Below are 23,059 nucleotides of genomic sequence, written 5' to 3' on the forward strand. Positions count from 1 at the left end.
ACAAACAAATCGCTCATAAACATAAATTATTTTGTGAACTAGTATGTTGTTTTTTTTACAGGAGAATGTCTTTGTGCAAGTGATGAACTATTAAAGCCTACTCAAAAATGTGTTTTGTTTATTGTTATATTGACTTTGTGCAGCATTTAACAGTAGAAAACCATTGTTTTTTTTACATACAACTGCTAAAAAGGTGTAAAGTTTCTGTGTGCTCACCTTAAATCTGAGTTTTAGATGAGTCATAAGAGCATAATTTGTGACATCACAACTAGTTTGTAAGCCAATCATGATCCGGTATGCAACGTAAACATGATATGGAAATAGAAGACATCTGGTGTATAGTACTTAATATTTGCATGTTGATAGATAGGAGCAGATGTGATTTAATTAAAAATTTTAAAAAAATTCCAGACACAAATGATTAATTAGTAGCCTATTTTTACACTTCTTAAAGCATGTCTTTAGGGGATCTTTAAACAATGTAGGCCTAATCTTTTTTTTTTTTTTTATGCAAGAGGTAGATATTAAATCACACCCTACAGCAGATTTATAGACCTTATAGAGCTGACTAACTTAACAAAAATAAAATAATACAAATTAAACAACTTAGGCTTATAGAATCAATATAACAGATATTAAATAAAAAAATATATTCAGCTGTAAAGGGTTAAAATGTGACTGGCCATATAATGCTTCATAATGCACAGTTGCTCTTTTTTAAAAGGCATATTCTAAAGTCCAACAAAAATAATATTTATAATAATAATAATTTGTAGCACAAACCAAGCTTTTTTTCCTTAATGTTTTCACTTCTTTTTATATAATTTATTTTTATTCACGCTATTTTTGTGCTCGTCTTTGTCAATTGAGCAGATGAAAAAAAGGAATCAGAATCAGTTTTCGTTACATTTTCATTACGATAAAGAAAAATACTTTTTTCCTCTATAATGGAAATAATCAAGCTTATATTAATAATTAATTAAAAGTAAGTAAAGCAAGTGCATTTTTATGAACAAATATGGATTTGAATGATTTTTGTGGCTAGAAATAAGAGTCAGAAGTGAGAGAATAAGAGGTTTTTACAGTGCGCATAGTGAATGTAAAGTGTGCATGGACAGATGTAACCAATAGGCGGTACTGTGCCATTCTCCATGAAGCTTTTCTCCTCCATCTCCATCTCCAGCCCCGAGCACAGAGCTGCATCTCTGCTCCTCTAATTGACCTAAATACAGACAGCATCTCTCCGGTCCCTGCAGGCAGACTATCACACAGCAGACACCACAAGATCCGGACAACGAGACAGTTCCTCTTCTGGAGTTAATTCCTTATATTTTAGTCTGGATCTCTTTTATACAGCGGAGGCTCGAGCTCTCGGTGGAACGCATGGAATGCGTCGGGATGTTTCACGCGCAGCAGAAGAAGAAGACACATCTGGATGGAAACAACGAGACGCATTGATGAGGATGAGGATTTTATAAAAATCCAGATCAGGGAATTTTACTTTTTTTTGTTTGTTTTTTTAAAAGGTGAAAGCTGCATGCTTGGAGAAGGAGAGAAAAAGTAAACATGCTTGACGATGAAGCACCGAGATCCAAGCTGGAGACGAGAGGTTCGTCTTTTTTCATAGAGAACCTGCTGAGGACTGTGCACAGAAGGACTCCATCTGAGGACAAAGTTACCGTCCACAGCTCGGTGGTCTGTCCGGTACCGGAGACACACCGACTGGACGGCGGTGAAGTGTTGAACTGGAGAGGGACATCACCAAACACAGAGGACGACAACTCAGGAAGTGAGTGCACCTGTTCAGATTTCTATTTTTGTCCTCATCAGATGAAAAAATATGCTAGAAAAAATATATTCCAACAGTGGATCAGTGATAAGAAACCCTCTGTCCAAGGCTGGCGAAAAGTGATATTTGAGATGGTCCCTTTGGAATATCTCACAAATATTCTACATGCCAAAGTAGATCAGTTCCACAATATGTTGGCAGCCTTATCTGAATTATATTGGACCTGAACTCTCTTCCTTATTATCTCACAAGGAGTCTCTTGAACATGAATTCATATATCCTGTGACTTCCCTGTACTATATGGACTATTTCCTATGACCTCCTATATTCATTTTTTTTTCATCTGAGCTTTACCAGTGTTTGTTGTTTTGTTTGTTTTTTATTGTTATTGTGAAAATAAGTAAATCCAATAAACATATTAGTGAAAAAAATAAATAAAGAGCACTTAAATTACCACAAAAAAAATGTGAAAAGAGTATATCATTGCTCTCATTTCGCCTGATAATTTATGATAACCTGTTTTACAGGGTTGGATATAAAGATCGTGACAACAATTATCTCAAATGTATATATAAAACTTGTACCTATCCGTGCGTAAAAGGTCTAAATTGACCACCTGAACCAGAATGAGGCTACACATCAGAATCCAGCATTTATTTATAATTTTCATAAAAAAACATCTCACTCTGGTTCTTATAGGCCACAAGAGGACATGACACATGGGCTGTGGCACGTTTTACTGTCCCTTACTCAGTGCGTAAAACACCCAGACAACTTCAATTATCAGCCTATAGAGTGAACCAACAGTGTTGGGCATCCACACAGCAATCTCATTCTGATGCCTATTTATCATCTTGGAGCGTGGAAGTGCACATTTCGGTGCAGAATGTGCTACTGGACATTTTCTCCACGTTCCTTGTAGGTCCACCGTACAAGGATGAACACACGGACAAGGAGAAGGAGGACGAGAGTCTGACGGATGACAGAGAGGAGGACGACGCGCGCTCCTCCTGCTTCTCGCGAGAAGACAGCTGTGATACAGGTGAGGTCAGAGCACACTACATGTTGACTTAAGCATTATTCAAACAATAGTCCTATTGTGACTGTAAATGTCAGTATCTTAGTTTATTGTCACTGAGCAAAATGTTCAACAACTGTATTCAATGTCAAAAAGTACATTAAAGATTAGCGTTTTGGTTTGAGGTTTGACTTTTTGCTTTAATTACACTTTTGATAGTAAGTTCTCATGTTGAAAACAGGTCTCTTCTCCTGGGGATCTTTGAAATTGTCAACTGCAGCATCATTTTTGTAAAATACTGTGCTATCTGGTTGTTTTTAGCCTGTTTACTCAAATTCAAGCTCTTCATAAAACCCATTTATCAATCACCATCTAAAATATAATCTGACGTTTAACAAGAAGCCTCCTGCCTTTTTGGTACTGTGCAGTTCCTGAAGTTATCCAACAATGATCATCACTACAGTGTGCTGGTAATTTCACTTAATGCACTTTGGCTCTCATGTCTTCAGTTAAAAATCTAGAATGAAAAACATCCAACACCAAATATAGTCCACTAAAATATAGTCCACTACGCATGCGCTCTCCTCCTGAAACGCTTCCTTGTGCATAATAGTTGTTCTCATCCAAAAATATAAGATTTAGGTTTCCAGAACTTTTTAGTTTGATGGAGTTTGATTCGTTTTACACAGGATATCAGCAACAAAAGTCCATATAAGTTTTATATATCCTCCTGGGAACCGAGTTAAAAAGTGTCTTCCAATTACTTTTTTTATGATTTCCTTCCTATTTAGGGTTGTTAAACTTTATTTTTATTGTCCACTGTAGTGGACTACAGGACTATTTCAGTGTGGAAAGACTAAAAAAATGAACAGATTATGGCTGTAGAGTGATATTAAACCAAGAATACTTTCAAATTGATTAAAAAAAACAAAAAACACATGCCATATCACTGGAAAGCCTGGGATGTCCTCTTTACAATACACCAGGGGTTGATGGAGTAGGTCAAAAGAGTAAGAGGATATGCATGTGCACAAAATGTCCACTACAGAGGACACATGTCAATGGGCTGGGTCTCAGGAGGATATAAATTGCAGGGGTGTAGCTAAGAGTTCCTGGGATCACAGAGGCATTGTGGGTAATATTAATCAGTATACACCTTCATTTTTTCAGGTATTTGATTCCCTGGATTGGCCCAAAACTGATCTTTTTATCAATACTCAATTGACTTTCCAGAAACGTTACAGTTTAGACTTTATCACAATATATACAGATATCGATACACCCTTAAAGCTGCACTGTTAGAGGAGTTGTATCCAGTTCCACTGAGTCAAATCTCTTCCTCCTCTCAGGTGACATTAAAGCGTCACGAAAGAAGAAGACCCGCACCGTGTTCAGCCGGAGTCAGGTGTTCCAGCTGGAGTCCACTTTCGACCTGAAGCGCTACCTGAGCAGCTCAGAGCGAGCGGGGCTGGCCGCCTCGCTGCAGCTCACCGAGACCCAGGTCAAGATCTGGTTCCAGAACCGCAGGAACAAGTGGAAGAGGCAGATCACCGCAGACATGGAGGCCAGCGGCAGTGGCGCCAACGCCATCCCCTACGCCGCCACCCAGAGGGTCGTCAGAGTTCCCGTGTTGTATCGCGAAAACGTCGCCTCGGCCGTGACGCTTTCCGGCCTGCCTCAAGTGACGTCACCGGTGGTGGGCTTCTCCAGCTCTATTAGCTATCCATTGACTTCCCACTTCAGCCACCCGGTGTCGTTCATAACGCCACAGATGACCGGACTGGTGTGACTTTAAGGGCGGAGGCCGAGCCTACTTGTGACTCTTTAAACACCAATGAATCAAATAAAGATGCTGCAAAAATATCGATTTTAGTTCAGTTTCAGATCCTGTAAAGTCAGAAAATAAACTCAATTTATCCTGTGTTCAAGTTAGAAGCAACTAAAGGTGGATCACGATCATGATGTGGGTCATAAAGATCCTTGAATGGCTGCTTTAAAACCCTGAAAACAAGACTATTTCTCCCCCACTGTTGTTTTCCCCTTAAGTGATTTGGGCATTCAGTGTAGTGACTATGACGGATGTTTTTGGCTGTTTGAGCTGCCCACAGTCCTGCAGTCCTCCGGCCTACATGGAGGACGTGTCACACCAGGTCACACAGCTTTCAAGCAGAGCTCTATTATGTGATTATTTTTCACAGATATTGTATGGATGACCCACACATGTGGGGTCAAATAAGGGTCAATGAGATTTTGAGCTTGTGAAGCAAACCTATGACGTACTGTATATCAGCCAGGGCTGCAACTAACAATCTGCCATTGTCAATTCATCTGTCGATTATCTTCTCAATTAATCGATTAGTTGTTTGGTCTATAAAATGTCAGAAAATGCTGAAAAATGTCGATCAGTGTTACCCAAAGCCCAAGATGACGTCCTCAAATGTCTTGTTTTGTCCACGACTCAAAGATATTCAGTTTACTGTCATAGAGGAGAAAAGAAACCAGAAAATATTCACATTTAAGAAGCTGGAATCAGAGAATTTTGACTTTTGTTTTCTTAAAAAAAATTACTCAAACCGATGAATCGATTATCAAAATTGTTGGCGATTAATTTAATAGTTGACAACTAATCGTTTTAGTTGTAAAAAAATAATTGAGAACGTAAAAATAAGAATTAGTGCACAAACTATTTCAATGTTCAACACCAAGAAAACGGATGTTCGTGAACATCTGAGCACAAATTCAGTGTGTGTGTGTGTGTGTGTGTGTGTGTGTGTGTGTGTGTGTGTGTGTGTGTGTGTGTGCTTTACAGTCAAAATCTGGGCCAAAATTTCCATTTTCAAATTGTAAATGTGTACAATGTATATTTCTGCTTTTAATGTGTACTTCAGGTCGTCGCTACACAGGGTGATATACAGTCAGAGGTATTTAAATTCTTCCTCAACATGATAACCCTGTGATGGACTGGCGACCTGTCCAGGGTGTACCCCGCCTTCGCCCAATGTCGGCTGGGATCGGCTCCAGCCCCCCCGCGACCCCTAACGGGATAAGCGGTTGCAGATGAGGATGAGGATGAGGGCTCAACATGATAACAGAAGCCCTGAATCTTTGTGACACTTATTTGAGCCCAATACACACATAATTTGGGAATATTAAGCACCGTGTCCTCGGACTGATCTACAACATTGTTTTTGAAAGATGCGTTTGTGACTTTTGATAGCTTCGAGCATGGGTACGTACAGTACCCATGCTCGAAGCTATCAAAAGTCACAAACAAGCAATATTCTTTGACACATATTTCTTATTTAAGAGGATTTTAATACAGAGCTTTGTACACCGATATGTTCACGTGTGAATAAAAATGTATGCACAAAGTGTTTGGTGGTTTCGAGGCAACTTTTTTAAAAGTGTTTTCTGCCCTTATTTGCAAAGAAAGGTAGCTTGTATAAGTTAAGAAAGGGCTATGAACCAATTCAGATGTTGGAATAAAGAAAGTTTACATGTCTCAAGAAATATAGAAGCATTAGAGAACTTGAGGAAGTTAAACAATGTTTTAAAGACATATTTTAGGTCCTTTAATTCTCATGACCTGAAGAGTTGTCAAGCTTGTCATGTGAAAAAAGATGGATATCAAGCAGCCCTGTAGTGTTACTGACTCCAACTCTAAATAAAAGCAGCTCAAACGTCTCCAGTTTGCTCAGTATGGCTGCATGAAACCAGCAGGCGTGAATTCCGCTGACAGAAAAGTGTTTAAAGATCCCATATTGTAAAAAGTGAGACAGGTTTAAGTGATATATAAATACTGTGAAAGTATCGAAGTGCTCAATATACAGAGAAATACACACAACCCGTATTCAGTAATTGTGCGTTTGAAACAAGCCGTTAGGATTTCTGTCCATTTGTGATGTCACAAATATACAATATTTAGACCATTACACGGTTTTAAACATAAACATTCTAAATGTGTCCCAGTTTAATTCCTGTTGCAGTGTATATGAATGACATCAGCTGACAGGAAGTAAACATGGACCCAAACTGTTACCGGGCAAAGCAATTCTGTTGCAATTCCGTTGAAATGCACTAAAACTGAGCGTTTCAGACAGAGGGTAAATACAGGCATATTCAGGTCGACAGTATGAGGAAAATAAAGTTGTTTTTTTAACATTACAGCATGAATGTATGTTCTAGTAGAAACACAAAATACAAGTATGAACCTGAAAATGAGCACGATATGGGACCTTTAAAGCTCCAATATGGCAGCCAGACGTATAAATCTGCATCCCGCCCTCATCCTGCCCCACAACCCTCTCCAATCACAAGCTGCGAAACCGCAGTCTTCCGGGTCGCTCCTCGCTCTCCAACCTCTTCCTCTTGCGCGCAATAGTCGCAGCTGAGGCGCGATGCTGCTCGGAGCGTACGGAGACGAGCGCGTCGGTGTTTCGGGGATATCTCGGAGGTCGAGCGGATGAAATGCCGGGGAGCATGAACAAGGAGGACGCCCCGGGTCCGGGTCCGGGTCCGGGTCGGAGCGCTTCTTTGACCTTCACTATTGACAGCATCCTGAACCTGAAGGACCGCGACGCGTCCAAGGAGGAGCGGAGAGACCGAGGATGGAAGGGGGATTTACAATGTGAGGAGGTGTGGGACGTCCGGAGGAGGGATGAGACAGGTAACTGGGAATTTATACACATAAAGAAAGTATTTACTATTTAATTTTAGGCTGATATGTTTGAAGGCAGAACTGTGCGTAAAGTTCTGTGCAATATTGTGCATAATTTATCTGTGCAATATATCCTTTGATGCAATATACACCTCAAATGCAACTTTGTTTACATTTTATTTATTAACTACCTATTTTACAAGTGCAATTACCTCTGTTTACATTACATCTATTTGTATACCTCTAGTGTGACACTTCGGTTTATATTTATTTATTACATCTACTTTAGCTGTTTTATTTGCTTTATAACTGTGTTTGTGTTTTTACCTGTTTTATGTTTTTTATCTGCCTCGTTTAGTCTTGTCAAGTATTTGTTTTAAAGCACTGACCAGAAGTGTCAACTGTGAACCTCGTTGTATTTAATACGATGACAATAAATACGATGAAGATGGATCATGATTTATTACACTGTAGGGGTGTAGATCGCGGATCATAAGTAGCTGATTATTTTTATTTGTGCATGTGTTTGCACGCAGAAAAGAAAACAAGTTAGACTTTTTTTTTCGTTGCATCAAAGCTCGTTTTGTCGTTTCATTCTATATATACTCTTTTCTCTTATCTCCCTTTATGGAAGCGCCTACAGAGCATTAGAGCTCGGACCTCTCGCCTCAGAGACAGTTTTTACCCTCAGACAGGCGGTCAGACTACTGAACAGTAGCACTAAATGAATGCCGAGCTGTGGATTGTTTTATGGATGTTTTTAGGTTGTTTTATAATTTTATTCTCAGGTATTGTCTTATTAACTGTAGTATTTATCTAGTGTACTATTTATAGATTTTAAGGGCTGTGAGAGAGAGCCAGGGTAAAATTGGCATTTCATTGCATTTCATTGCATTTCACTGTACACTGTACTTTTCAATGCATATGACAAATAAACTTGAAACTTGAAACAACTTTGCCTATAAACATACCCTGAAGGGAGATAAGAGAAAAGACTATATGCTGGATGACTTGTGTCCTGCATGAGTTGTGCGTAAAGATGAAGATGGATCAAATTATAGGGGTGAAGATCGAGGATCATAAGTCGCTGATTATATTTTTATTTGTGTATGTGTTTGCACGCAGAAAAGAAAACAAGTTTGACTTTTTTTTTCGTTGCATCAAAGCTCTCTTTTTTTCGACATACTATACTATGACTCTTTTCCAACATACTATACTATGACTTTTTTTCCGACATATTATACTATGCCGTTTTATTTTTCCATACTTTACTATGACTTTTTTTATGATATTTGTTCGACAAACTATACTGACTTTTTTTCAATTACTATACTATGACTTCTTTCACAGCGCAAACGAAGCCCAGCAGAGTGCATCGGGAGAACAGCCCGCCTCTGACCGACACCAGAGGCTCCTGTCCCGGGGTGCAAAGCGCGCAGCACACCGCCGAGGAGGACAAGTCCCAGCAGCAGCAGCAGCAGCAGCAGCAGCAAACCAACACCGTGGAGGACTCTAAAGCCATGGTGAAGAAGAAAACGCGCACCATCTTCTCCAAGAGACAGATCTTCCAGCTGGAGGCCACGTTTGACCTGAAGCGCTACCTGAGCAGCTCGGAGAGAGCGTGCCTCGCCGGCTCGCTGCAGCTCACCGAGACGCAGGTGAAGATCTGGTTCCAGAACCGGCGCAACAAGCTGAAGAGGCAGCTGCTGTCCACGGACATGGAGGAGCAGCAGCTCTCAGAGCAGGGCAAAAACGTGCAATTACAGACTTTTTACAAAGACAGCAGCAGCCTGCTGCAGGGCGGATGTTTGTTACCCATGCATTTCCCCGTGGTGTACCCGACTGCGACCGCAGCGCCTTACATCTACTTCTCCAACACTGGCAAATACTTTGGCCTGTTTGACGCAGACTGAGGTTTTTTGGGATCAGATGACAGTGTCGGACACAAACACTCTCTCTTGTTTTGTTTTTTTAACTTCATAAAAATCCTCCCAATTTTGATGTCAACATATCAACTAATCCAAGACATGCATGTGCCACTTTTTGTCCTTCTCCAAATTGTTTTTATATTATTATTATTATTATTATTATTATTATTATTATTATTATTATATTATCATCATTATTTGTATTATCATTATTATTATTATAATAATTATTATTATTGTTATTACCATTATTATTATTATTATTGTAATTATTATCATTATCATTATCATTATTATTCCTTAGGGCATTTTGAATAGAAAGAAAAAACGTGCATGCATTAAAGTTCCTCCGAGCAGTTTTTTTTTTATTTCGCGCAGTATAATGTCATCTGAATGAATGTACCTTAATGTTGCATCAACTTTATTACTACGCAATAATAATAATTTTCAAACAAAAATTAGTTTCTTTGGGGCAACACTTCATTTGTATTTATATGGCCTTATTATTGGTGTTGTTGTTTTTAATGATCTAAACACTTATCGTTTGTTTTCACGTGACCTTTTCATATGACGGACTGTTAAACTGTGAATACAGTTATTAGTATATCATGATGACGAATTTTGCAATAAAAAGTGTAATATTTGCAATGACAGTGTGTCGACTCGAGCTGAATTTGGACAAAAGTAACAAATCGATTTCCGCATTGGACTTTTCATTGTGTTTCATGATATTTTTTCCCCTTTTTTTGTGCATTTGGTCGGGAGTAATAAATCAAAGACAGTTTAGAAAGCATACAATTCTGTCATCAGAGGCAACAACAAAGTTCAAGTTAAGATTTTTCCTCTGCAGAGCCAAAGTCGAGAGTCATGAAGTGCATTGTGAAATAATCCTAGCTTTTTATCACAGAATATAAATTACAGCAATAGTTCACTTCTCTGAGTTTTAATTTATTCACTTTTACCTTGTAGGCTAATTGCATCATAGTGTCTAAACAGTGGTGGATGACGTATTCAGATATTTTACTTAAATAAAAGTAGCAATACCACACTGTAGAAAAAATACTGTATTACAAGTAAAAGTCCTGCATCCTAAATATTACTTAACTAAAAGTACAAAAGTATTAGCATCAAAATATACTTAAAGTACCAAAAGTAAAAGTACTTATTATGCAGAATAGTCAATTTCAGAATATTGGATTAATGGATTATTGATGCATTAATGTGCACTTTAATGTTGCAGCTGGTATAAAGGTTCGGGCTATTTTTTAACTACTTTATAAATTGCTGTGTAGTTTAACCTATAATAATATATCATAATCTATTAGTTGATTTATATTTTGTGTTAATAATCTAAAAATGCAAAGTAACTCAATCTATCAAATAAATTAAGTAAAAAGTACAATATATTTGCCTCAGAAATGTGTAGTAAAAAATGGAATACAATGGAAATATTCAAGTAAAGTACCTCAAAATTGGACTGAATCACACTACTTGAGTAAATGTACTTAGTGTACTTCAGCCTACTTGCATAAACAGAGAACTTTATAAAACTTTTTGTTTTAGTGATCAGCATCTTCGTCGTCACCAAAGCGTAAAATGTTCACTTTTAATAACTCACAATGGTCCCTTTTTGCTGCCTGTCTGATTATTGTTTCCATCCTGAACTGTGTTTTTAAAATCAAATACTTGCAAACTGGATCATTTATCTCTTAAAACTGCATTTAGACATTTTTGTCTGTATTTTCCTGCTCCATCTATCGAAAGACCAAATCTGTTGAAACCATTTACATGTAGCTTCATAAGTAACTTTGTTCAGCATTTTCTACTCTGACATTCATTTCATTAGAAACTGCCCTTAACGTTAATAAAACTGGAAACAATGGGGCAAAATCTCGCCTTTAACTAAACTAAAATATGACTATTCTTAAATGATATACCTATACACATATAGTGAATACAGTTTGGATTGTTAAAAGTATTGCAGCAGCAGTGTGAGGTGAAATATCATGTGGTGGGACAGAAGATTTTTTTAGTTTTAGTTTTTACCACTGAAGGCATTTCTGCTAAAAACAGGTACAAATAGCCTAATTTCAGATCAACATCTATAAAGACAGCAGAGGGACTTTTTTTTACGCAAGTGAGGGGAGAAACAAAAGAAAAGAAAAAATGTCCACAACAATTTATGACTGTATTAATTAACAGAATGTAGTAAAATGTACCATATCAGGTTGGTTAATGTTTGTAGTGTTTCATTCGACCAATGAAGAACTTCACGACATATTCTTTAAGAACATCTACCCCTCTAAAATTAAATTTAACATTGAAAAAATAGATATATGTTAAGGTTTGTTCCCTTAAGATTATCTACTGGTATGTTTTGGACAGTAGTTAATCTTTAGTGCATTAAAGAAAACACTGGATGAGAAAGAAAAGTGGTAGAAAATCAACATTTATATGCCGGTCACAGAAAGTTCCCATCACACCCTGAGTTACTGCTTTTAAACATATGGACAACTAATTGATATGAAACACAATACGTTTATAATTTGGACTGGATGGATGATAAGATATCATAAGATAAAAGAAAGGTCAGGCTATACGGGACAAAGTTCGGCCAACTGCTTGTAAATGTTCTGTTCAACGTGACAATAAGTATATTATTATAACAACAACAACACCAAAAATCACAGTCTTTGGGTCCACTGGACTGTGAGTCTCTTGGTGAGTCTTTTATATATCGTGGAAACTTCGTTACTTGAATCACAATTTAAATCAAAGAACAAATAAAGTTGCAAAATGCTTCTTAACACGAGTAGAAAAACAGAAACAACCAATGACAGACCAGGCTACTGCGTAACACTGAGCACTGATTGTCGAACAGTTTACACATCATCAGCTTTGTGTAGCAAGATTTACAATGTGACTAATGTCACTTGCATTCACACTGTTTAGACTGACAACTTCAGTTCTTGACCATCAAGAAGCTCTTTCTTTCTTTCTCCTCAACCGAGTGCTGAAAATCTGCTCTCATCAGAGAATTACACGTTTTTGTTACAGGTCTGGTGATGAACAGTCAGAGGCTCAACCACTATCTGGTTTTCTTTAGAGAGCATGAGCGTGCAGGAGTGTAGCTGAGTAATGCATCTCTGCAGAGAAAAGTGAGAGAAATAAGAGAAATGTGTGTTTAGGTGGACCTGCATCAGTGCTTCTGGAGAGATTTCTCCTAAAGGGCCCAGCAAGCTGCACTTACACACCGTTTCCGGGTCACTTCCCCCTTCAGAGCTGGAGCCTCTCGCTGCTTTCTCCCTGTCACAGCCATTCAAGGCCCCGTCGCTGTTAACCTGTTCACTCAACCACTTAGTCTGCCTGCAAATCTGTTGTTTTCTCTACTAAATTCCTGTCCACCTTCGCAGTGCACGGTGAGTTTCTACTGTATCTACATTATTACACTCAGAAGGAAATGAGTTGTTGTTGAATATGTTGTAGTATAAAATGCAAAAAATTGAAAGAAAGGAGTTACTCTTTAACACTTTGGATCTTTTACGCATTGATATGATATTGATTTCATCTTGTCTGTCTAAAAATCTGAAATATTAAAAGAAAAGAAGAATAATAGTGACACTTTTTAAATAAAAAAACTAGTAAAAAAAAAAGTTTAAACATGGGCAATTCTCTTTTTAATACTATTTTTTTTGCACCAGTGTATTTCAACAAATCAAAGTGACATTTAAGTGAGAGCAACCTTGTAATTACAGAGCTATAATATCTAATTAGCAGTATATATTTTTACATATTTAATAGCATGGTACCAACTGTAAACTATTGCAGATCCCTCTAAGCCTTTAATGCTACACAGTTAAATTGGATTGTAGCGTCTTATTGTCCAACAGACACGCAGGACGCCCTTTAAAATGTCAATAATCCAACTCGGACAGCGATTATCTCCCGGCTTTACCACCATTCACATTAATCCTATTTAGATTTATAGCATTTATTATACTGTAGTCACTTTATACTGAATAACTGAGGACATGAAATAAACAGTGTATTTAAATAAGTGATATATAGTAAAACTGGTGTAGAATATACTGTCAATTAAAATTACAGAAACTCTATAATAGTGTTAATTGTGAGATGTATTTTGAACCATGCCAATTATTGTTGACTTCTTGGTAGTAACATGATACAATTTAAGTCTTAAGTCAAATATTTTTTTCCATAATGCACTGAGACCTCATAGAGAGTGTACTGGGAGATCTGTGAATATACTATGTGGTGTACATTCATCACGTTGTAGAGACAAAAACCTGTTTCCATCGTCACATCTGGGACAAAAATGCAGTCAAAGTTGTAGTGCTTGAAAATAGAGTTTTGTACCTGTAATCTAAGTTTAGTGAGTTTGCACAATTAAGTTTCTACTTGCAAACTCTGTGTTGTAAGCTGGCATGTCTGATCTTAAATTGGTTAAAGTTTAAGTATTGAAGTTTCTGCATGTAAATTTATTATGAATGCAAAAACTTACAAAATGTTTTACACGCAAAAACTTAAATGTTCCAACTTCAAAAATTGAGCCTTCAAGCACAGAAAAGAATAGTTAGTTTATAGGTATGAATGTGCGTGTGTGTGTGTGTGTGTGTGTGTGTGTGCGCGCGTGCCTGTGTTTACAGATTTATAATGTAGAAACTATAAAAACTTTATTTTCAAGCACATCACTAAATCTGATATATTAGTGCATAATATAGTGTTTTTGGTTTTAGGGTTAAAGGGCCGATCGGTATTTTTTTCAACCATATAGATTTAAAGTATTTTCACCTAAATAATTATAGTTTTAATCATTGATGGGAAAATCAACATTTTGTGCATTTCTAATCTGATTATATTTTAAAATAAAGGCTAATTTTAAGGCTTTGGGGCGTGATGATTAACGTCACAAAAATGCAAAAGTCGCCTGTGAATACTACATGTCTGTAGGGCTTTTATTGTGAAAGGAGAGAACGGAAGGAGTGGATCTAGTCTGCGCATCATTTGTCAAGGTTGAAAGGAGTCTGCCGTCTTTGATCAAACTACGGAGCCTCCGTGTTGTTGTTTAATAAATATCGGCGTAACTCAACCCGTTCCGCACAACGTGATTGGTTGACGCCTTTATTTGTGGTGCGAAACTCAGAAAACCGGCTGAGTTCCAAAAGAAATTCATGATATAAACAGCAGTTCCAAAAACTATGTTGACGTGTGAATTAATTGCACGAAAAAAAACACCACCGGTGTGTAATGACCTTTACAAACATTAATGATGTAACACTAATAGTTAATAATAAAACACCAATAATTCAGATTCCTTCTCGTGATAATTCTGTGTTTTTTCGGGTGGTGGGGTAACACTTTTGTTGGATCACAGATTGTGCCTTTAAATTCTAAATTATGGATTAAGGGTTAAAGGTCGCGGTTGTACATCGAGCCGTTATAGTTAAAATTAGTCTGCAGAGGATGAGTGTAAGTCAATACAAATGTCCTCACAAGTGCAGTAGTACAGGTTCGTGTGCAGAAGTGCCCGCTTGGCGTGTCTTGGAGTGTGTCTGAGATGGGCGGGGGGGTGTGGTGGGGTCGGGTGGGGTTTACAGTCGCCAGACTTCCTGACTCTCCCGCTGTCGGACACTTGTGAGCGCAGCGTTGGCTCTTTGTGTCTCAGCACTTTGCTCTGCAACCACAAGGTTCAAGTGACCCCACCGGCTGCCTGCAGTCTGCCCCGGGCTGGGCTGCCCCCCCACCCTCGTCTGTCAGAGGCGAAGAAAAATCCATTAAAATCTCAACCTGATCAAAAAGACGCCCAAAGCCAAGACACCATATGCACTCATTTAGGGCTATCGATGACTGGCGAGCATTGTGGGGTAGCTTAATACATGCGATTGACTTACTGCCAACAGTGGCAACAAAGACTGTTTTTCTACAAAGAAATAGAGCTGCGAGTCTGGCAGAGTTATTCCGGGCTGATGTGCACCTCAAGGCCATCCAGAGCTGTCAGCACGTTCCTCCAGTTTGACCATCAGTGAACCACACGGCACATGGTTTCCATTCTGTGTTAAATGCATGAATGCCGAGCGCTATTGTTTGAAATCATTGATCCCCAAATTGCAAGTGATGATGTGGTCCCACTGAATGATTGTGGTGGGAGTTTCTCTCATGCCATTAGCATGCAAATATGGAGATGTGACCCGACTGCTATGGCTTCGTTTTACCATCAGACGTCCCTGTGAAGTCATTTTAGATCACAGAGAGTGAATGGAGACCAATGTTTGTACATACTGCAATCATATTAGCACTGGTGGGCTCAGTGGGTGGGGGTCCTACCGCCCCCCCTTGGTGCCTCCATGTTGGAAATAACGCCGCAAAAGTGTCTTGTTGGATGCCCCTATGATAGATAAAACATGATGCTGTGCCCTCTTGGGTGCCCTTAAATGGAGAAAACATGACAAAGTGCCCTCTAGAGTGCTCTTCCAGTAGAGAAAACATGACAAAGTGCCTTCTAGAGTGCCCTTAAATGGAGAAAACATGACAAAGTGCCTTCTAGAGTGCCCTTAAATGGAGAAAACATGACAAAGTGCCCTCTAGAGTGCTCTTCCAGTAGAGAAAACATGACAAAGTGTCCTCTAGAGTGCTCTTCCAGTAGAGAAAACATGACAAAGTGTCCTCTAGAGTGCTCTTCCAGTAGAGAAGACATGACAAAGTGCCTTCTAGAGTGCCCTTAAATGGAGAAAACATGATCAAGTGCCCTCTAGGGTGCCCTTAAATGGAGAAAACATGACAAAGTGCCCTCTAGGATGCCATTAAATGGAGAAAACGTGATAAAGTGCCCTTTAGGGGTGCCCTTAGATGGAGAAAACATAATCAAGTGCCCACTAGGGTGCCCTTAAATGGAGAAAACATAATCAAGTGCCCTCTAGAGTGCCCTTCCAGTAGAGAAAAATGTGATGAAATGCCTTCTAGGGCGCCCTTAAATGGAGAAAACGTGATTAAGTGCCCACTAGAGTGCCCTCCAATAGAGAAAATGTGACAAAGTCCACTCTAGGGTGTCCTTAAAGCCATAAAGGCTGTTAGAAAACTTTTTGCGCGCTATAGTGCCACAAAGTGTGCAGCTGGTACCCCTTTTTATATTTTCCGCCCCTGCCGCTCAGACAGCCTGAGCCCGGCACTGCATATCACTGCTTTGTATTATGTGTTCTACACTTGAGCACGTGTTAGCTAAAGGATCATCATCATCTCGTCTTCGTCTCAAAGAGGTTGACAGGTTGTCATGTCTCATTTCATCTCCTTAGCACAGAGTGACAACTTTGATTGAGATTTCCACATCGATCATTCACCACTGGCCTTGTTCGTAACTAGACCCGAACGTCTGAATAGTTGTTTAAGGAGCCATTAAATCTTTGTTCACACTACTTGGCGCTCTACGCTGAAAAACAGGCCTGTTTTGCCGTGAGCGTTCTTTGTGCATTCTCAGATGGGATTTATAATTACTGCCAATTACCTCTAGAGCTGCCTCGAGGCAGGCTGGTTCTGGAGAAGCCACTAACTGTGAAGGCTGAGCTTCATTTTCTTAACATGATGCATTAGAAGTGAGCTGGAACAGCTGGGAAATACTAGTAGCAGATAGTTAACAGTGGAGAGTTGGCAAATGAGCCGGAGAATCAGTATTTTAAAAGCTGCCAGAAGACAAGATACAGCCATAACAGTGGTTTGTTCATGTATAAACCCTGTTGTAGAAGTGTATGAGCAAACACTTTGCTTTGTAGAGCTCCGTAGAGCTGAGGTGAACTACAGAGTCGGGTGATTTTCGATGGGTTCATCACTACAAGTGCCTCCTTTTACGTTAGAAGTAGTCATTTGACCCATTGTTAATATAAAAACATTGATTAGAGCTGCTTTAAGTAGTTTTTTGTCAGGCCTAGTTTAGGGTTTAGCTAATCCAGCCTCACAACAGCTGCAGTGAACACGTGTCACATACTTACTGTAATTACTGAAATATTTCAAGGTTAATGGGCTGCCTTCTCTTAGTCAACTAATCGGACGTTTTTGTCTTAGTTGACTAAGATTTCTTTAGTCGATTAGTCATTTTGTTTATGCTTTTTCATGCTGATAACTTATTTCTAAGAAACAATAACGTGATTGGTTGATGCCTTTATTCGCGGTGCGAAAGCTCAGAAAGTCAACGTTGTTCCGGAAAAAAGGTTTGCTTTTTCGCGGCGTTTATCTGCGTTCTGTATGAAAGTATTCATGACAAAAACAACAGTTCGATAAAAATGTGTTGAGGTGCGACAAATAATCCCGTGTGTGTAAAGGCCTTTACCCAAAATGCACCTTGGAGTCGTAGTTCTCACATTTATGTTTTTGTGTACTCAGGCTTATCGAAGAGCAAGATATTTAGCTGAAGCTGTTGTTAATCTTTTGTACTGAAGATACAATTGGGAGATTTTTACACCCATCTAATAATCCATAGAAGTGAGCACCTCGAAATAGATTCTCCCGGTTTGTAACTTTATATGTCGGAATTTAAAAAAAAAATAGTCAAATGTTTAGACGCTGAAACTAACGTATTTTGATGTATACAGTAGAGGCTACTTTATATCAGTTTCAGTTTTAGTCAGGCTTTGTAGTTATTGAATAATTTGAATACAAGGACGCATCACTACATTTAATGATCTTTTCTTTCATCCCACCGCTCAGCTGTCACTAGGGCTGCCCCCTCTTAGTCCATTAGTCGACTGATCGGTCGCTTTGGTCCTAGTCTACTAAGATTTCTTTAGTCGACTAGTAGTTTTTTATACTTTTTTCATTCTGAATGACTTATTTACAAGAAACTTATGAGCACATCTCTGGTAAACACAAGATTTAAAGTGGTGCTTTTATGTGATTCTTTGTGGAGAAACTCAGTTTCACAGATCTGTCGATTAAATCAACAAAGCGATTAGTCGATAAAATCGTATGAGTAGTCAAGTTTCTTTGATGGAGAACCGCCCTATTAAGGAGTGAATTTTTTTTTGATACATGACACCTGAAAGACTCCAGGGAAACAACCTAAAATCACATTAGAGAACAGCATCAGGTCACAAAATCATCTCTCTAACCTCCTCCAGACTGCTGCTGGCCAACCACAACTAGAATGAACAACACGCAGCGCATGAACTGGAATCAAACCCATCGTGGTGTTTAGATGGTTTCACTTGACCCACTAATCCACCAGGAAATAGTCGGATTTTTATCCTTAATTTCATTCTCACCCAAAGCAAAATGTTCAATAGTTGTGACATCATCCTAAAGTGAAATTAAATTTCAGGTGCCTCAGAACAATTCTGCTGAAATTTGCAAATAATGAGCAATAAAAGCAGAACAAAGAATAACTTGCTCCAAACCAAATGCTGTGCTTTCCCACTAATACAAAACTCAACAGGAAGTGAATTAACTGGTAAAGATGGAAAACATGACACATTTTGAGACGACACCCAGAGGGATTTGTTGTTCTGCTGCCGCATTTTTTCAGTTATATTTCTTAGGGTATCAAAGGTTTATCAGGTTTTTATGCATTTTTTAAAACAATCAATTAATTCTGTGAAATGTGAAGTTTGCGTACCTGTTTTAGACTTTCACCAACATACTGATAAATTATTAGAGGTTTTCTCTCATCTTTGTGGAACCACATTACAACAAAGGCACCCTTCATAAATGGTTTAAAAGTTGTAAAAAATGGTTTTAGTATTTCTAATAAATCATTTTCTAATGATATATACTGTAGGTTAGTTATAAGCGATTAATAAAAACGCCATTTGGGATGCCAAATTGTAAAAAATATCCCTTTGTCTGGTGTTAATCCTCATAAATGTTGATGATAAAACTGTAAATATATGCCTAGTAAGTCATTAATAAAAGGGTTTTACATCATGTCATGCAGGAGGATCAACACCAACCTGGCAACAGAAAAAAAAAGTACTGATTAATGGCTTATAAATCATGTATAAAGATGTATTAACTATTAATAACGACCGTTACAACTTTTTATAATGGTTGCATCATCAAAAAGTGGTACCATTTTTACACATTTTCTCATCACATCTCTGAAAACTCTCTGCAGTGGTGTGCAAAGCTCCGGCCAAGAGGCTGGTTTGTTCAAAGGACTCGGTGACGCTGCACTTTACAACATAAACAACACCCCATTCATTATGACCCGTAACTTGATAGCGACCGGGGGGTGATCTGGATCCTCCCGCCAGGCTTTCAGAGGGCTTATTGATCCATTAATTTGGTCGACTTTAGTGGTCTGCAGTGACAGAGTGCCTCTGTAAATTGAATGGGGGCTGAGGGATTACAATGACCGTATCTGATGAAAAGGTCCTGCATGAGTGGCGACGACATAAATAAAGCCAAAGGTCATCCATCTTCCTCTCTCAGGAGCCGCTCTGCTGTGTCGAGGGGGGGATCTCATCTCAGCCCCGAAGGCCCCCTAGTGGCAAATATGCCACAGCGGTGAAGAGCGGCCAAATGTCAGCATATGCTCTTCACACTTTGGAGATGCACAGTGGGGAGGAAGACACCTCGGGGAGGCTATTTATGCATTTATGTTTGTATTATTTCCACTAATTAAGGTTAACGGTTGTAAAAATATGTTATTACTGTGATTAATACTAACTGCACCAGGCTATTTCCACCAATAAATGTTACTCCCTTTTATATCAAATCGAGCCAAAGCTACCAGTGAGGACACTGAGGTCATGTCTGAGGAATAAGCCTGAGTAACTTTCAATTTTGGTGGAAATTGGGTGAGCAAATAGCTAATGTCTTTGTCTATGTGGTCTTAAAAATTGAGATCGAAAGTTCATTCTTGACCTTGGAAACAACAAAAATAATAATCTCACCACAAACTTCATCTGCTGCAGGAGATTATGTGTGATCAAATCAAAAGTGGTGAGATCATCACCACCAGTATGTCACATCCTGTGGTGTATAAGGGCTAACACAATAATTTTTCCATGGTGCGTTTGGAAAGAAAATGCTCACAAACGACACATTTGACTAATACAATAAGATGAACAATGAATAATAATTCACAAACAACTTTGTGTTTTGGAGCCCGTTTTCTTTGAGTCACATTTACATTCAGATAGCTTCACTCACTTTAATCATTTCTAGACATATTCCTTAAATCCTATATCCACTAGTTGGTTACTTTTCTAACCAAACCAGGCAAAAACCCTTTAATCCACTAAAGTTGCATGTATATAAATTAGTGTCACAATATACTGGTTTTGACGATTGTCAGGATATTTTAAAATTAAATATTGATATTGTGTTAATAATACACAAATGATAATATCGTGTAAATAATCCAGCGCCTCTTAAAATCATTTTAAATATATATATATAGTTATGGTTCCAGTCATGTTTCTCTCTCCACCTCCCTACACTTGTATTTTGAGTGTAATTCATTTGCCAAAAAGAGACAAAAAGTACAAGATGAATTTGACCAATTTTTTATTTTTTTTTTCTATAGATATTGCAATAATAAACTCGACTCTTAATGAGTCACAACCTCAATAAGGCTGCACTCACACTCTATACATACATATATATTTGGAAAGCTGTTTGCACAATGAACAAATCTTGTATATGACAAGCATATACATCTTTTCGATGTAACTTCCTTAATTTCTTATTTTATTTTATCATTAACTCATTTATTTGACTCATTTCACATTAATTTCCCTTCTGAGAATCAATAAAACACATCTAATTTAGCCATAACTCTTATAATTTTGATATGACTAACATCACACTGGCGTGACACCTTTCAGTAACAGATGTAGGCGAGTGTTAGAAAAAGAAAAAAAACGCCGTCTCCGGAGACATGAGACCATATTGTGCCCTCAGTGTTTGCTGTGATATCCCTCTGTGTACGGCAACAACAGGTCATTTCATTGTGGCCTCTGAGATGAAAAGCCTTGACCTTCGAGGGCACCGGTCAACTTTAAACTAGATGACATTTGATCCAGGATCAGATGGTCCGCTGCTTCACACAACCACACGGCGGTAAGGCGAGTATGAGCAGAGAAAAAAACGAGCGGCAGTGCCATTCAGAGTGACAGAAGTTATGAAAATCATTTAATAAGTAGAAAACGGAGGAACTCCGACGCCCCAGATGACAGACTCCACCCGGCCTATCAAGCCGTCCTCGTCTTTAAGATCAGCGTACATGCTCTGTTACAAAAGACACACCGAAATCAATAGTACAAGTTGGAGGAAACAGATACTTGAGACTAATGGACACTGGGAATTGCGGCTGATGGGCGCAAAGGGCTGAAATTCATATTGATACGGACATCACAGGCCAGTGGGCTCCAAGGGGGCGAGAGGAGGTCACAGGTTGCTTTGACAGCCTACCCCCTCCTAATGGAGGCCTATCGACTGAATTGGGAAGAAGCTACTGTGACTAACTGGGAGGCACAGAGTCTGCGTGTGGCTGCACTAGAATAAATGTGTCTGTATGAGTACATGTGCACCTTATATGTGTGTGAATGCAGACATATCAGTTTCTTGACAGTCCTGAGGTTCTTAGTCGCTCAATAATACCTTTTTCGGCTCAGGATCTGGATGGTGTACATGTTGAAATATGAAAATGACAATCTCTCTGTTTAATGTTTCTCAGCATGATATGCAGGCTCCTCAGTCATAATGTAGCTGCAAAGGAAGCTTTCCAATTCGGAGAATTGTCAAGTTTTACACTGTTCCAATTCCTGTTTAAGTTTTGACCAATTTGTTGCTGTATTAAAAAGGTTTACACTTCAACTGTAATTTATGTTAATTTTGAAGATTTTTTTACCAAGTTGCTGGTGTACAAGTTATTATTTTAATACATTATATCTATGTATTTATTGGGAAAGCAGTGTTTAAGTCAGGCCTGATGTTGTCTTACATATAAAATAATGATCCCAGTCACTTCCCCACAGTGAGGCATACCGCTTATTAATTAAACACTGGTATCGGATCGGTACTCGGTATCGGCAAACAACCAAAGCCCAGGTATCGCTATCGGTAACAGGAATGAAAAAAGTTGGATCAGTGCATCCCTAACTGCAACACGAATGTTTATAAGTGAGCGATGCAGAAACCCAAACCTTTTACAGGCTATAAACTATACAAAATCCCACAAGAAAAAAAGTTTAACATAAGAACAGAAATGTCTTTAGTCTTCTTTTCTGATTAATCAATCATCTCATGAGCCCTCAGATTTATCTTGTCACTGAGTGGCAGGGTCCGGACCCCAAGGCTAGGAACCACTGTTTTAGTGTACTTCTTAAATACTAGTGCAGCGCGTTCGACCGTAGCTCATGACCACATGGAGCACAAAGTTAATGGAGAAACATACTGAGCAGTTTATTTTTCTAGGTCACCATTCCATATATTCTTTATGTCAAGCAGTTTGCACCCATATCGTCCAATTATGATTGAGCAAAAGGCTAAAAAAAAAAGAAAGCGTGTGCTTCAGTTTGCAGAAAATAACTGCTGACTCCATATGAAATTGCAGTGTGAAAGTGACAGTTAATTGACAGCTGGTGTATTTCCTGCCGATTTAACCTCCTCTTACAGGCAATTGGCGGCAGGACGGTAACCTGACCCTCATCTCCTCA

The 23,059-nt window shown here is 38.6% G+C and overlaps 2 protein-coding genes and 1 long non-coding RNA gene across 3 annotated transcripts in view; 2 read left to right on the forward strand and 1 right to left on the reverse strand.

Annotated features, from left to right (window-relative positions):
• Positions 1-849: 849 nt before the first annotated feature.
• The window catches only part of LOC141760327 (uncharacterized), a 40,501-nt gene continuing 18,291 nt past the window's right edge, over positions 850-23,059 (reverse strand). Inside the window, exon 5 of the long non-coding RNA XR_012592331.1 lies at positions 850-1,431. This is a non-coding gene — a long non-coding RNA (uncharacterized LOC141760327). The remainder of the gene's footprint in view (positions 1,432-23,059) is intronic.
• LOC141760323 (homeobox protein HMX1-like) lies at positions 1,463-4,596 on the forward strand. Its single transcript, XM_074623004.1, has 3 exons — positions 1,463-1,789; positions 2,712-2,831; positions 4,157-4,596. Exons 1-3 carry the CDS (start codon positions 1,567-1,569, stop codon positions 4,594-4,596), a joined length of 783 nt encoding a protein of 260 aa, XP_074479105.1. The 5' UTR covers positions 1,463-1,566.
• Positions 6,783-9,498, forward strand: LOC141760909 (homeobox protein Nkx-2.6-like). Its single transcript, XM_074624018.1, has 2 exons — positions 6,783-7,473; positions 8,815-9,498. Exons 1-2 carry the CDS (start codon positions 7,275-7,277, stop codon positions 9,375-9,377), a joined length of 762 nt encoding a protein of 253 aa, XP_074480119.1. The 5' UTR covers positions 6,783-7,274; the 3' UTR covers positions 9,378-9,498.

The sequence above is a fragment of the Sebastes fasciatus genome, chromosome 22 (genome assembly GCF_043250625.1).
Source record: "Sebastes fasciatus isolate fSebFas1 chromosome 22, fSebFas1.pri, whole genome shotgun sequence".
Lineage (NCBI taxonomy): Eukaryota > Metazoa > Chordata > Actinopteri > Perciformes > Sebastidae > Sebastes > Sebastes fasciatus.

Bases quoted from the DNA above. Each gene is read 5' to 3' on its own strand.
- LOC141760323 (XM_074623004.1), top strand. From the start codon at position 1,567: ATGCTTGACGATGAAGCACCGAGATCCAAGCTGGAGACGAGAGGTTCG. The intron at 1,790-2,711 runs GTGAGTGCACCT...CGTTCCTTGTAG, and splicing joins AGAGGACGACAACTCAGGAA to GTCCACCGTACAAGGATGAA. The intron at 2,832-4,156 runs GTGAGGTCAGAG...TCCTCCTCTCAG, and splicing joins AGAAGACAGCTGTGATACAG to GTGACATTAAAGCGTCACGA.
- LOC141760909 (XM_074624018.1), top strand. From the start codon at position 7,275: ATGCCGGGGAGCATGAACAAGGAGGACGCCCCGGGTCCGGGTCCGGGT. The intron at 7,474-8,814 runs GTAACTGGGAAT...CTTCTTTCACAG, and splicing joins CCGGAGGAGGGATGAGACAG to CGCAAACGAAGCCCAGCAGA.